Consider the following 14419-nt stretch of genomic DNA (forward strand, 5'->3'; position numbering starts at 1 on the left):
GATCTTAGGGCTTAAATACTTTATCCATGCTCAAATTGGGATCTTAAGTTGAAAAATGATTAAAAAAAATACTCTTAAAATTTTTAGATTTCGGCATGTCTTAAACGGAGAGGTGACTGACGTGATGAATTTTGACACTAAAACAATAGTCGTAGATGAAAATTGGTACTAAAACAATAGCCGTGCATGAAAATTAGTATGAATTAAACATGTGGATCAAAATTGTCATTTTGTTAATACTCATGGGACTTAAATTGGTATTTGCTCTAACTAAAAATCTAAATTGATAATTATATTATAACTAGTTACGGGCACGCGCTTTGCGCGAAACGTCATGCCCAACGATACATGAATTTGTTTTAATTTTTAAATCTTATAATAATATATATAAATTTTAATAATCAACATAATACAATTATCATTCCAAACATGATAATGACAAAGTAAACATTAATAATACATTATTAAATAAAAAAAAATGGTGTATACATTGCCTTAGACAACGATCAATTATTTTTGAATGAATGAAAAATATACTTTAATATATATTGTCATAGAAGCAAATAAAAATCAATCTCGTGTAGAGAATCATATGAATAAGATAATACACTATGACAATGTCAAATCTATATCTATACTATTTATACTATTAATAAAAACAAAATCCTTCATTTTAACTTCTCGTTCAAAACAGTCATATAAATTTTAATAATTATTTTAATGATTATTATATGAGAAAATTAAAGTATGTACAAATACATTATTTAGGTAACGACATGATACAATGATCACAATTCCTGACATTGATTCTTCGGATGGAATTCGACTCAGTATCTCCGATCATTTATGCCCATTATAGCCAACCCATTTGAAGCCATTGAAAGACCTCTTCCCAATACTCTTATCCAACCAAACTTTCTTTAGGCATACAAATATTTCAAAATTTCATCAGAAAAATAATCAAATCTGATAATATAGTAAGCCCAAATCATTCAATCTACATCAATTTTAAACAAAAAATCTTCAAAAACCATTTCTTTGTTAAAAAAGAAATTCAACAATTATCAAATCTGATAAGATAGCTTTTAAACTTTGATTAGACACAAGTTATTTGCAGAATTTTTCTATAAGCAATATAAAGCTTTGTAACTTCATAGAATAAACAAGGGAAAAGATCCGACCTTTGTGCCTTCATCAAAAGAATTGGGAACCCAAAGCTGGCATAAATAGTTCGCTGGAAGCTTCTGATATGCTCTAAAAAATTGTCTGACTCCCTCTTTGTAAAAACCAAGTAATATTTACACTGCACATACATATCAGAGAAGGGAGCCACAATAACCTCTCTAATAGGTTGATCGGATAATTGTGCAAGCTTTCACTATTCTAGAAACTTTAAGACCAAAAAGGAAAACACTATTGCATATAATACAACATTATTTCTCTGACAACGGATAATCAACAAAGCCATAATCAACTAAGTAATCCATTCTGATTCATACCCCCCCCCCCCCCCCCCCCCCCAAAAAAAAAAAAAAAACTAAATAAATAAAAATCCTTCTATTCTTGACTATTGTTTAAGAAATATATACTTTTTTGAAATAGGGAAAATTACATCTTTAGTCTCTAAGTTATAACCAAGTTCTGACTCAGTGCCTAAGTTATGGTCGTATCCGAGTTTAGTCCCTTAGTTATAAGTGAAGTGACGAGTTTGGTCCCTAGCGTTAATACTCCGTCTGCGGCTAACGGAAAACTTAAAAACAATTTAATAATAGATGGGTAAAATATGAATTTCAAATTATAATCCTCTTCTTATGTTGAAACACATTGCGCAACCATCATTCTTTTCTTCTCATACCTACAATTGAAGATTTTTTTCTTCTCAAAGCTTGAAATCTCAAATTCGTCCACTTCCAAGATGCGAAATTCACAGGTAAGTTGTTTATCTATTTTATATGTTTAAATAAATAATCAATATTTTCCGTATTGATGAACTAATTTAGTCATTAATTACAGAATGTCATATCTTAGTTGTGGTACTTCATCTTTCCCCCAATTTGGAGATAATTTTTTATGTAGATGTGATGATTTATTACTCATCAATGCAATGGAGTTATGCTAATCGAGGGTGTAATTTTGCATTTTCTCCTTTTGTTTTAAGGAATTAACAGAATTAGTCGACTAACCGAGATTACTGATCGATTCAGTTAAGTCATCAATCAGTAATGAAAATCATGGAGAAAATAAAGTGAAAGATAACAGCACAAAAGCCAACGACACAGAAAGTTTTACCCAGTTCGATACAGTGTGTATCTACGTCTGGGGGACGATCACATAGGCGTCCAATCCACTAAATTATAATCCAATGTACAAAGGTAGATATACAATAATCTTACCCAAGTGCCCCACACAAGGTACAAACCCAGTCTACACATGTTTAGTGGATTGTTGAAGATAGAGAGCCATGCATACAGAAGTCCAATGAAGTCCCTTCACTTGGAGAGCCCACTCTGATGCAGTCTACTTCAATGACGCTCTTTAAGGTTGTTCCCACAACGATGTGATCTCAGTGTCATTTCGTTTAAGCAGCAATAATTCTTCTCAAGTTCATCATCTTAATCACCGTGAACATATTGTATTGAGAAGAAGAATGACAATCAAAGATCTAGTCTCATATAGCAGATGTGGAGTGTTTCTTCTAACTTTCGGCTTAACCCTAATTCCGTTCAAGTAAGGGTACTTATAGATCCTTCAATAAACACTCTCCATAGATGACTTTGATTGCAGAAGGTAGGACTATAAAAGAGGAATGTAATCTCAGCAGATTAGGTCCATACCTTTCTTAAAGATACGCTGATCATCTTTCCATACTGGTCTGATAAAACCGCGTGAGCCTTTTAAGGAAACAGCTTCCTAAATCAGATCTTCAGTGTCAATTCTTCTGTTGTTGCTTCTGATTGATCAGTCAGCTGTAGAACCAAACGGACAGACTCTAAACCTATCTTAGTATGCCATAATAATATTGTCAATTATAATATGGGGTTTTTGGACATATAAAAACACTAACAGAGGGAAAAGATACCAAGCTTGTCCATGTTATGGAGTAAATTTTTGTATTTGTCAACAAATTATAATTTAAGTTGTTTTTTTTTTGTTATGCCATGGATCTTGTGCTCGATCAGTTGCCAGCTCTGTGGTTCTCCTTGAAGGAAGGTCACATGATTGAATCCCAGTGGTGTATGGACTCTTTGGGCTACAATAGATAAAGAAAGTATATTGAACATACTACCTTGTAATAGAGTTGATAATATTAAAAAAATAATTTTCGATAAATAGAATTTTTTAGAAAAACGGGGGTAGGATTACTTCATTGATTACATAAGCAACTTAAGGAATTTGTCGATTTGGGGGAAAGTATTTTGGCTAAGTTTACAAGTTTTATTAAGGAATTTACTTCTTTATCCCTGGAATTAACTTTGTCAACACACCACTAGTGTCAGGGACCAAACTCGTCACTTTGCTCATAACTGAGGGACTAAACTCGGATATGACCATAACTTAAGGACTGAGTCGAAACTTGGTTATAACTCATGGACTAAAAATGCAATTTTCCCTTTGAAATATTAAAATAATAATCCAAGATAATATATGAAACTCATAACATAGAAATCTATATTATCTAAGATTTTTATCTTCTATTATAGTTATATACTCCTCTAAGAAGCTCTATTATTCTTGACATATAATCCATGAATATTGAATACACCCCAGCCAAACACTAGTTTGATCTCTACATCTTATGATGTGAGAATCATTGACGTAGTAAGTAGAAAATCAAAATCAAAATCAAATGAACCACCTTTTTGAACATGACTGACCCAACTTAACTTTATTGTAAAGTTAGGGTATATCTAAAAAATTTAAAATATAAACACTAAAACAACTAATCGTACATAATTGAAAAAGGTATATTTCCATGATAATTCAAGATATAGTTCATAATAATATGTACTGTTACTACTACAAAAAAGGAGTACTATGTCTATCAAAGTATATCCGTCGGCCACCCCCTTCCCTTCCTTCGTCACTGCCATTATGAAGAAATCCAAAATTTTCTTTTGAAGAAATCCAAAAATCCTATTTCTTTTTTTTTTTTTTTTTTTTTTTTTTTTTTTTTTTTTTTTTTTACCTTTGATTGGGGAGAATTTTCCATTTTATATACCTTCATTGTCTTTAAAGCTTGTTTCGTTTCTTAAAAAATTGTTCAGACACAAATTATTTGAAGAAGCTACACGTTTGCATGAACAAGACTTTGCTTTGGGCTCCAAGCTAGCTTCTCACTAGCAACGCAAAGTTGGACCTTTTAGCTGAATCGAAATGGGCATTTAACAAAATTAGCGACCACGATTTTTCCATTTGGAATCCGCCTTTTGTTGGGTATTTTAGAGCGTTTAACTACGATGAAGTCCTCGGGTTGTAAGTAGAATTGAAGAGGAGGAACATCGATATCCATGGCGTAGCCGTAACGTTAGCAGTGAAGAGTTGTGGCGTGTTGGGGGACTAAAAATTTGGAAGAGCTATGCATTTGGATGTTGTGAAGCTTGGGCTGAATGTAGATAGAAATGTAGAGTCGTCTCTCGTCAAGTTGTAGTCGGAGCAAGCTGCCATTGGGGATGCATCTAAAGTGTTTGACGAAATACTTGATAGAGATGAAGAACCTGGAGACAAAATGGTCTTCATCTCTGGCGAAGACGAAGGAGGGGAAAGGTGGTCGCACTAGTCGGGTATTATTTTTTTTTTATTTAAAAATATCATTTTCTCTTTTTTACTCCGTAAATGTTTAGGGTTGATGCAAAACTTTTTTCAACTTTTTCAAATAATTCAAAATTTTAATAGTACTAAAAAAAAAAAAAAAAAACAAGTTCAATTTTATTTTTTATTGCTTAATGTCCATTTAAAATTGTAAAAAGTTTGATAATCCAATTAAATTTTTAAACTTTTTTGAAATAAAGACCGTAGCCATATATTAATGAATAAAAGAAGCAATAGAGTCAAGGGGGACAGAGTCCCAAAACATAAAGTGATCCTGATCAAAAGCTACCGAAGTTAATGTATGAGCATGTAAATTTTTAAACTTATTTAACCTTTATCCTAATTTTTTTAAAATCTTAGGAGAAATTCTATTAATCTAAAACACACATTTAAATAATAATTGAATTTTAAGAAATTGATCCGATAACAAATAAAATGATTCAACTTTAATTTTGTTAATCTAAATTAATTTTTTTCAAAAAAAAAAATGACACTTTTAGTGCTCCAATTATAAATTAAGTATAATGAGTATCAAATCAAATTATATATTAAAGTACAAAAGTGTCCAACCAAACAAAACCGTAGTGCATATAAACTCTTCTGGTAACAAAATACAAAAGCGAAAAAAAAAAAAACTAAAAAACTAAAAAAAAAAAACTAAAATTTGACTTACTTATTCCTCCTCATATATATCAAACAGAATCATGGAGTTTGGTCAAAACACCAGTTCAAAATTTGAACAAAAAGTGTAGACTGCTTCCAATTACTGTCTCCATTTGAGACATAGAATTGAACATACAGTTGGAATGAAAATATTGGCAAGTTTACAGAATAATGTATGATTAAAAGAATTTCATAAAAACACAGTTAACTGACAAGAATTATGAACCCTAGCTAAGTAAATTTCTCTAACCCACTGCAGTTTGAGCTAAACAGTTTCAAGAATTCTTTTTCATTCCACCCCAAATTTCTGCAAGGGGCAAGCAACAATGTAGGATCAACACATTGAGGGAGTGAAAGATGTGCCAAACCTGCCTTATTAAGTACTCATTTCTTCACAATGTAACCCAAAATTACACCAACCAAGCCGACAATGATGACAAACATGAATGAAACGCCACCACTGCGACTTTTGTGAATGTCACGCTTCAACAGTTCCTGCATGACCACCTAGTTAAACCCACTGCAAGCAAAATGTCAAGTAAAAACTACACCAAATAGTTGAGATCGAGTAGAATCACTTCAATGTTTCTGCCCTTAACTTATTAAATGTTAAAATCTAGATGAGCAGCAAGCGTAAAAGGTGAAAAACTGCCTAAGAGTGAAGGAAATTTTCGAATATTTGAAACAAGAGAATACAGAACATAAATGCCTAACCAGTTCTTGGCGAAGTCTATTGTTTCGTTGAACTGCAGCAACTTTTTCCTCAGCCAATTTTGAAACAAGTGATTTTGTCTGAAAATTGAAATTTATGAAAAGTTCAACTCAACCATTTGGACATTAAAGAGTTGTCTAAATACACACTATACTAGCATATACACTCAACCACATGCTCAGCCTATTGCTACATTAAACTACTCAGAGAATAGAGCTTAGTAACAATTTCACCTCTGAAGATTTGTCATGGGAATCACTAAATGATCTTGTAGCCTGAAAGCAACAAACAAGTATACTATTAGAGCCAAAACTGAACACAAGTCATGCATGCAAGAGGAAAAGGATAAATAAGAAGGATTGGATTTCAGAAAGTAGAGTAACAACCTCAAAACCATTATTTGGATTGTCATTCTCTAACAAGGTTGGACTTTGTGATAAACCTTCATCCGAACCTTCTGCAACCGGCGATGGTGGTTGAGGGGGAGGGTAATAAATGACTTTCAACTTGCACTCTTCCACTAACTTTCCTGGTTCTTTATTGAACTGCAATTATTGACTCCCACTTAGATAAGTTATGGCATTCATAATCTGAAGGCAGCAACATTGAGAAGTTCACTATTTTACTTTTCTCGCAGTAACCAAAACTCAAGAACAGAGCTACTATTTTGGAATTTTTACAATCATGTAAAGAATTTAAATTATTTGCCTGATTACCAGTTCTGAAGTAATGTCTTTTATAGTTGTACCAGGACCTGCAGATACACTCTGAAGTAAAAATTTGTCCTTACATTGCATGTCAGCAGGCATCTCCTTTTGTGCCTGCATCGTTACTACACAAGATGGAAACTTGAAAATCAATAATTACCCAAAAGTCCATTTCATACTAACAGTCTTAACACTACAAATTTTTTAAAAGGGAAAAAAAATCTTCACTAATACACTTGCAATTTAACAACAAAGAACAGAAATAAATTGTCACTATTCATCAAAATTTAAATGTACACGAAAAACTTAAGGAAATACCTATGATATCACAAGTGGATCGAGGCAAAACAACCCCCGTATTAGGGCGAACACAGTACTTTTTCGGATTCGTCGTCTTAACCTATACATTTACAGAAAGAAAAACTCAATCAAATCGAAATTTTAAATTTAAAAAAAAAAAAAAAAAAAAAAAAAAAACGCTGTGATGTGTAAACATCAATCTAAACCATCATACAGAATGCATACATTCCACATTCATCGACGAACACATCAACATGAAAAAGATATGTATGTATATACTTCACCTTGAAAGCGACATGATTTTCAGTTTTATTCGACAATTGAATCGTGCAAGAGATCTGCTTCTTCAGCTCAACTGATCAAACGTACAAAAACAAAATTAAAAATCACAAAAAAAAAACACACCAACAAAATGAAATCAATTGCGAAGGAATTAGAGGACGATAAGAGACGACATTACAAGGAAACTTGAGATCTAAAGGTTCGATATGAAGAAGTTCTCCGGAGCTCATTTCGTTTTTCCGATTATATTAAAATTCTATTGTCGCTCGAACAAATGAAGGTTTGAAGTTTGAAGTGAATCCGAAGCAAAATCAAAATATTCTGTTGTTTTTCTTTGTTTTTCGTTGGGATTTTGGGAATTTTGGGGGCGATCCGAATAAATCTCTGCGAGGGAAACAGAGAGTATGGTCCACGTTGGCGAAACCGTTGACATCCATCTATACATAGCATGGCTGCATCATCGGTTTTTTCCGCTAATAAATTTCATATTCATTTAATGTTTAAACTGAATTAATAACCTTTTGGTCGATCTACTATGTCGAATTATTAAACTAATCCTTGATTATCAATTTTGACCAATTAAATTTTCAATAATTAATTTTGTAATCAATTTGGTTCTTTGTAATTATTAAATTGGTTCTCGTTCAATTTGACAGAGACCAAATCAGTTACGAAATTAATGCTTAAAAATTTAATTGATCATAGTCAATAACTAATTTGATAATTATGGTATAATCAAGGGATCAAAATAATCATTAATTCATTTAAAGTCCTACATTTTTAACTCAACCGTTTTTGGGTTGATAAGCAAATTACTAATAAAATATATTTTTTAAAAAAAAAGTTTTTACTGATGCAACTCAAATCGAATTTGCAATTAATATTGCAGTAAAAAAATTTGAAAAAAATAAACTTATGAATATCATTTTACTTTTTTTATGTGTTTTTAATCCAAAATGTTAGTAACTCTATCTATTGGTTAACTTATAGTAACTCTATTGAATAGTATTGTATAATTCATCACTCATTGGTAAATTTAAAAAAAAAAAAAATGTTTAACCATAGAAAATGTTAGTTTAACCAATATTCCTATTGCATTCAAATCCATAGAAAATATCTATATACCTTGATGACAAATTGACCAGCACACTTATAAGTTAAAGTTAAGACACTATTATAGCCAGTTTTAGTTCGTAAAAAAATGAAATAATTAAATTTAAATTTTATAGAAAAGACATTATTTGAAATATTAATTAAATTGTTTGGTGAGTAGACAATAAATTGTTACAAATAATGAGTATAATGACTAAAATATCCTTCATTATAAACATATGTATACGTATTTTTTTGAAACAATAGTACGTATATGCATTTTGTTGCATTTTTTCCTCTCAAAAAGAGTGGAAAATAAAATACTTAAGGAGATTTTTAGATTTGAGGAATTCATTTTTTTATTAGAATTAATTCTTCATCAACTAAATAATATAAATAATGTGCTTTAGTAGGTTGAGAAAGTATGCATAGACAGATACTACATTGTAAAAGAGTTTGTAGTACTCAAAAAAAATAATATAAAATCTTTTTTTCTCAAACTTGATGAATAAATTTTTCGAGAAATTTTTATTTTTCTAAGAATCAAATGGACCACTAATTGATTTTTTTATTTTTTTTTTGTTATGCTACATTATACTTTGATGTGTAAGGGACTAAGGGTGCATTTGGGGAACAATTACATAGGAAAAATTTAAGTTACAGTAATATCAGTAAAATTAAAAAGATTGAACTACTCCAATATCACTATTTTTACCAAACTTTTACTAAACTTTGATGTTTGCAACACTCTAAATCGTCTAACAAATTTCTTACCCATATTACTGTATACATTGTACGGAGGAGTTTACATTATTAAATAAATTTAAAAATAAATAATTACTGTTTCCTCCAAAAACCAGCTGGCGTTTCATTGTCAAAGATGGGGGAGAATATCATAAATCTATAACTTTCAAAAATTAAAAAAAAAAAATCATAAATCTATAAAAGCATTGCCATTGCGCCATTAAATGAAGGTTAGGCAAAGAATTTATGGTCATTTAATACCTGTGTTCACAGAACAGCTGTATTATTCTTCCTTCTTCTCTAAAGGTTGAATCCCCAACCCTACACTCTGATCCGACAGAGTATTTGGACAGATGTAAATCATGATAACTCAACTGAACCATAGAGACTAGATATTTGCTTACTGCGCACAAGGAGCCTCCCTCACTTTGAGAGTAAATGATAAGCCTACATGGACAGCTCAGTTAATCACATGGGTACCCGGGATTGAATCTAACGAGCGGCAGTGTGAGAGCAACCTCTCAAAGACTCAAAGTGAGGGGCTCCTTGTGTTTAACTGAATTACCATGATTTACATACTCCCAATGTTCTTTTGGATCGTGACGTGAGAGCCCTTACACCACATTAGATGTAACTTCAACATTACAATTATCCGGACTCGATATTGTGTCTTTATCTATAATTTATCACTTAGCTAAAAACTAATAGAGCTGCTCATATGAGCATAACTAGATTCTTTCTCTTCAATCTGTTTTTTTTTTTTTTTTTTAATTCGAGTATCAGAACACCACAGATAGAATGAAGGGGAAGGTTACTTTGATTAAATGGTTAAATACACCCCTAAACTTTAGGCTAGAAGTCAATTAGACCCCTGAACTTTAAAAAATTACAATTAAGTCTATCAACTTGTTATTTTTGTGCAAATAGACCCAATAACAGGTTAATTACCTATAATCGCAAGTAAGTTGCTGATGTGGCATGTTTCAATTAAAAAAATAATGAATAATTAATATAAAATTAAAATTAAAAAAAGAAAAAGATTGCATCCATGGCCAACGGCCATGGCTGCCATTTTCTGTATTTTTTAATTTTTTTTTTGAAAAAAAAAAAACAGTTCCCCCTTTCTTCCTCCCCGCCGGAGACGAAGAAGGAGGTCAAAAGAGAAAGGTAGTTATGGCTTCCATCCTATGTATTCTTATTTAAAAAAAAAAAAAAATAGTTCCCCCTTCTTCATCTCCAGCGGAGACGAAAAAGGAGGCAAGAAGTGGATGACAGCCATGGCTAGCCGTCTACTATGGCTGCCATCTTCTCTTAAAAAAAAAAAAAAAAATTAATTCCCCCTAGGAGGCAAGAAGAGATCATGGTTGCCATCTTCTTCTTGCCTCCTAGGGGGAATTAATTTTTTTTTTTTTAAGAGAAGATAGCAGCCATGGCTGACCAGAGCTATTATCTTCTTCTTGCTTGGGGGAATTTTTTAAAAAAAAAATACAGAGGATGGCGGCCCGACGGCCACCCATGGCTACCATCCTCTTCTTGCCTCTTCTTTCGTCTCCGGCAGAGACGAAGAAGGTGGAACTTACTTTTTTTTTTTTTCAAAAAAAAAAAGTTTAAAAAAATACATAAGATGGCAACCATGGCCGTTGGCCATGGCTGCAATCGTTTTATATTTTTATTTAAAAAAAAATTATATTAATTATTTATTATTTTTAATTGAAAAATGCCACATCAACAATAACTTACCTGCTATTACAGGTAATTAACCTGTTGGTGGGTCTATTTGCACAAAAATAACAAGTTGATTGACTTAATTGTAACTTTTTAAAGTTGAGGGGCTTAATTGACTTCTAACCTAAAGTTCAGGGGTGTATTTGACCCTTTTCCCTTCTTATATTTTAAGCCTTATATGATGGATGTATAATGGCCGATTACCCTATCTGACTAGCACCATTGTCACGTCAAAGTGTGAACAAGACTACAAGAGACAATAAAGTTAAATCAAAAAAAGAAAAAATGACACTTTTTTTCCTGAATTATATGTTTATAGTACATTTTTTTCCTAAATTATTCAGGTAAGCATATTAGTTCTCTCAATTATTCTAAAAGTGAGGTTTTTCCCCCGATATATTAAATTGATGTCTCTACCCTTAAGTAAACATGTTATTTATTTTTTTCTCCAACAAATTATTATTTATACGTAGGGATGACCACGGTTCGATTCGAACTGAACCGGACACTATAGCAATCGAATTGAAAGTTTTCGGTTATGATTCAGATCAAGAACCCAATATTTGGATTTCGATTTATTAAACACTTTTTGCATACGACATGTCAACATTCAATATTCCATTGCTGTGACACTAATTCATATTTGACCCAAACCGCAACGTGAAAACATTTTTGAAAACAGTATAATCTCAACAATTATTGTTAATAATAAAAGCATGGAGGCTTATTTATAATATTTCAAAACAATACAGGAACTGAATCACGAATCTTGATAAGTACTTGTTCATCTGTATCTGTTTTTAGCAACAATCATATTACTAAACACCTTAAAATTAAAGACTTGCACATTCTATCTAGAAGTACAATAACCCAGGGATGCCCAATTACATTTACATTCACAATGGGGTGAGGACTTATAGCTTTAATCTCTGCAACAATTTTTCAGCTTCAATGAATCCACCCAGTGGTCCCAAAGATGTGTATTTTATACATCTCCAGCTGTTTCAATTCAATAACATCAAAGTGGAAACACACAATTCCCTCTAACAAAATTTAAACAAATGTAAACTCACCTGGGAGTGTAAGGAAGCGCTAAACAATGAAGGTGAAGGTGATTAACACTGTTCAATGGAGGCTGATGAAAACCAAATCTGAAACACGAAGGGAATGCACGGATTTTAGCTGATTAACAGCTTATTAATTGTTTTTTCTTCAATGGCATTATTTGCTTGCAAAGAGATTCAGCGTTTATAAACTTTTAGGTTCTACACTAACAAATAATGCAAACTATGAATATGAATTACAGCAAAATCATGTAATATTGTGATCTGTTCAATCTTTTCAGGCTTACAGACATACTAAACTCATAAATTGGTTAGAAGCGGAATTACAAAATAGTACTCAGCAGCAGTCTGAATACCACAGAATCCAACTAGTCTCCCGGCTCTCAAAAACCAGAAGCTGGTTAGGAAAAAGCCTCAACTATTGGATCAACAATTGTTTCTCAATCCCATTCCAAAGTGATCTCAGTAGACGGAAAATCATTAATTGTATACACACTAAACTACGAGAATCAAAAATAGAAAACCAGTACCTGTATTGCTTGCTCTGAGGTGCATCTCTCCGTAACAGACTCTTCCCGACATCTAACATGTGACTCACTACAACAAGAAAATTTGAACACTAGTTGCATGGAGGGAAAAAAAATAGTGAAATACCTTTGAAATTCTTAGGTGGTAGCAATTATGTCAGAGAAACTACCTAAAGTGTAGTCGTCTTGTCTTTTTTGGAGATCTTTAACTGTAGGAATGTGCTCTTTTGAAATTACCAAGTAATGCCTGTCATAATTTCCAATTCCAATATGACTGATTATTAGAAAATTTCAACAGCAAGCTTTGAAAATCTCAATTATACATGAAACTTTTTAAACAGCCTGAGAAATTAATAAATAATCATTTGTGGAAGTGATTTAAACTTGAAACATATATTTTATCCATCATTCAACCTTCAAAAAATAGAAATCAAAAATAAAATATATGTAATGGTAATAATAACAACAATAATAAAGATGTAATAGGTAGAAGAAGATCATAAACTCCCCAACTGATCATAAAGCAATCAAAGATGAGCTGCTCTCATGTAAAAGATATCACCCTCAGAATCATTTATCCAGTGAGTTTAGCACTTTAGCCACAATGAAGAATGTTGCCTGGATCAATAGCCACCATAGACCATATATGAAGAATACACTTTCTTCTCTAATGCTTCAATGCATTAGAGAAGTCTCGCTACAGGGACACAGGCAGTATAAGAATTCCTAGCTATCACACATGAAATCCCATCATGATCACTAAAACGCTTCATATCAATCGTAAGTTAATTCTATCTAGCAATTACTGTATAGCTAATATGAATCTGAATAAATTATCTGATCCTCTATCAACGTCAAAATTAGGTCATTAAACCCAAGTGGTCGAACAGTTGGAAGACAAAATTAGCTAGAACCGAGTGACTAATTAATTCGCATTTCAAATTGAAATTGAAGAGATGAAATGAGAACCTGAGGGCTGAAGGGTTGATATCCTGAAATGCTACAACTTTTTCATCCTGCAAAAACGGAGATCTACTGAAGCTGATAGATGACAGTGGAAAAAGCGTGATAAGACGAAAAAAAAAAAAAAACTACTGACGTAGTGAAGAAGAGTGGTGGAGGTGGAAGAGGTAGCGATCTGGCAGAATATGCATCCCGTTACTCCAGCCGCCATTGCCCCGCCGCTCTCAGTCGCCGGAACTGCCCGGAGAATACACGCGGGTCGCTGGTTTATTGTTGGTATTTACGCCAGATAATACCTAATTTAATTTCAAACGACATTTTGTGTTTAATTAGTTGCTCAAATTTAATTGGGTTTATCCAATTAAGTCCTCTAGGATCAATGATTAATTTAATATTTTATCCAATTGAATCCACAACTTTTAGAATCAATGACTAAATGAAGAAAATTTTTTATAGTCGAGGATTAAATATTACTAAATTTGATGATTAAATTATTAGGTATCATCAGGATTAAATTGATAAAATTATTATAATTGATAAATTTATTATATTTGATGACTAAATTAGACATTAATAGATGTAAAATTATTAAATTATCTTAGAAGATGACTCAATTGAGTAACTCGAATTTAAGCATTTGATTTTCCTGAGTAAATTATGTCAAATAGCCAATAGTCAATTTGGATTTTTTTTTTTTTTAATTTGGATATGTTTGGAAATTGAAAAATGATATTTAGAAAATAATTTATTTTTAATAATTTAATTTTCTAATGATTAACTAAATGTCAAAATTATTATTTTTTTATTTGATTGAAAGTTAAAAAATTACAT

At 31.8% G+C, this 14419-nt stretch overlaps 2 protein-coding genes across 2 annotated transcripts; both read right to left on the reverse strand.

Moving 5' to 3' along the window:
- Nucleotides 1-5547: 5547 nt before the first annotated feature.
- Nucleotides 5548-7895, reverse strand: LOC109147010 (vesicle-associated protein 1-2-like). The gene is made up of 8 exons (XM_019294652.1): nt 7652-7895; nt 7476-7546; nt 7210-7291; nt 6901-7016; nt 6571-6729; nt 6418-6459; nt 6187-6264; nt 5548-5967 (listed from the first exon to the last, which is right to left on the reverse strand). Exons 1-8 carry the CDS (start codon nt 7701-7703, stop codon nt 5857-5859), a joined length of 711 nt encoding a protein of 236 aa, XP_019150197.1. The 5' UTR covers nt 7704-7895; the 3' UTR covers nt 5548-5856.
- Nucleotides 7896-11721: 3826 nt separating this feature from the next.
- On the reverse strand, nt 11722-13864 carry LOC109147075 (bifunctional adenosine 5'-phosphosulfate phosphorylase/adenylylsulfatase HINT4). The gene is made up of 6 exons (XM_019294713.1): nt 13725-13864; nt 13595-13641; nt 12796-12872; nt 12629-12695; nt 12108-12185; nt 11722-12033 (listed from the first exon to the last, which is right to left on the reverse strand). The coding sequence occupies exons 1-6, from the start codon at nt 13797-13799 to the stop codon at nt 11949-11951; spliced, it is 429 nt and encodes a 142-aa protein (XP_019150258.1). The 5' UTR covers nt 13800-13864; the 3' UTR covers nt 11722-11948.
- Nucleotides 13865-14419: the final 555 nt, after the last annotated feature.

Source organism: Ipomoea nil, unplaced genomic scaffold, assembly GCF_001879475.1.
Source record: "Ipomoea nil cultivar Tokyo-kokei standard unplaced genomic scaffold, Asagao_1.1 scaffold1971, whole genome shotgun sequence".
NCBI classification, from domain to species: domain Eukaryota; kingdom Viridiplantae; phylum Streptophyta; class Magnoliopsida; order Solanales; family Convolvulaceae; genus Ipomoea; species Ipomoea nil.

Excerpts from the sequence above, each read along its gene's own strand:
- LOC109147010 (XM_019294652.1), bottom strand. The coding sequence starts at position 7,703 with ATGAGCTCCGGAGAACTTCTTCATATCGAACCTTTAGATCTCAAGTTT. Across the intron at positions 7,547-7,651 it reads TTTAGATCTCAAGTTTCCTT|TTGAGCTGAAGAAGCAGATC; the intron begins GTAATGTCGTCT and ends ACGTTTGATCAG. Across the intron at positions 7,017-7,209 it reads ATCCACTTGTGATATCATAG|TAACGATGCAGGCACAAAAG; the intron begins GTATTTCCTTAA and ends CATCTTGTGTAG.
- LOC109147075 (XM_019294713.1), bottom strand. The coding sequence starts at position 13,799 with ATGGCGGCTGGAGTAACGGGATGCATATTCTGCCAGATCGCTACCTCT. Across the intron at positions 12,696-12,795 it reads ACAAGACGACTACACTTTAG|TGAGTCACATGTTAGATGTC; the intron begins GTAGTTTCTCTG and ends TTCTTGTTGTAG. Across the intron at positions 12,186-12,628 it reads CCTCAGAGCAAGCAATACAG|ATTTGGTTTTCATCAGCCTC; the intron begins GTACTGGTTTTC and ends TTCGTGTTTCAG.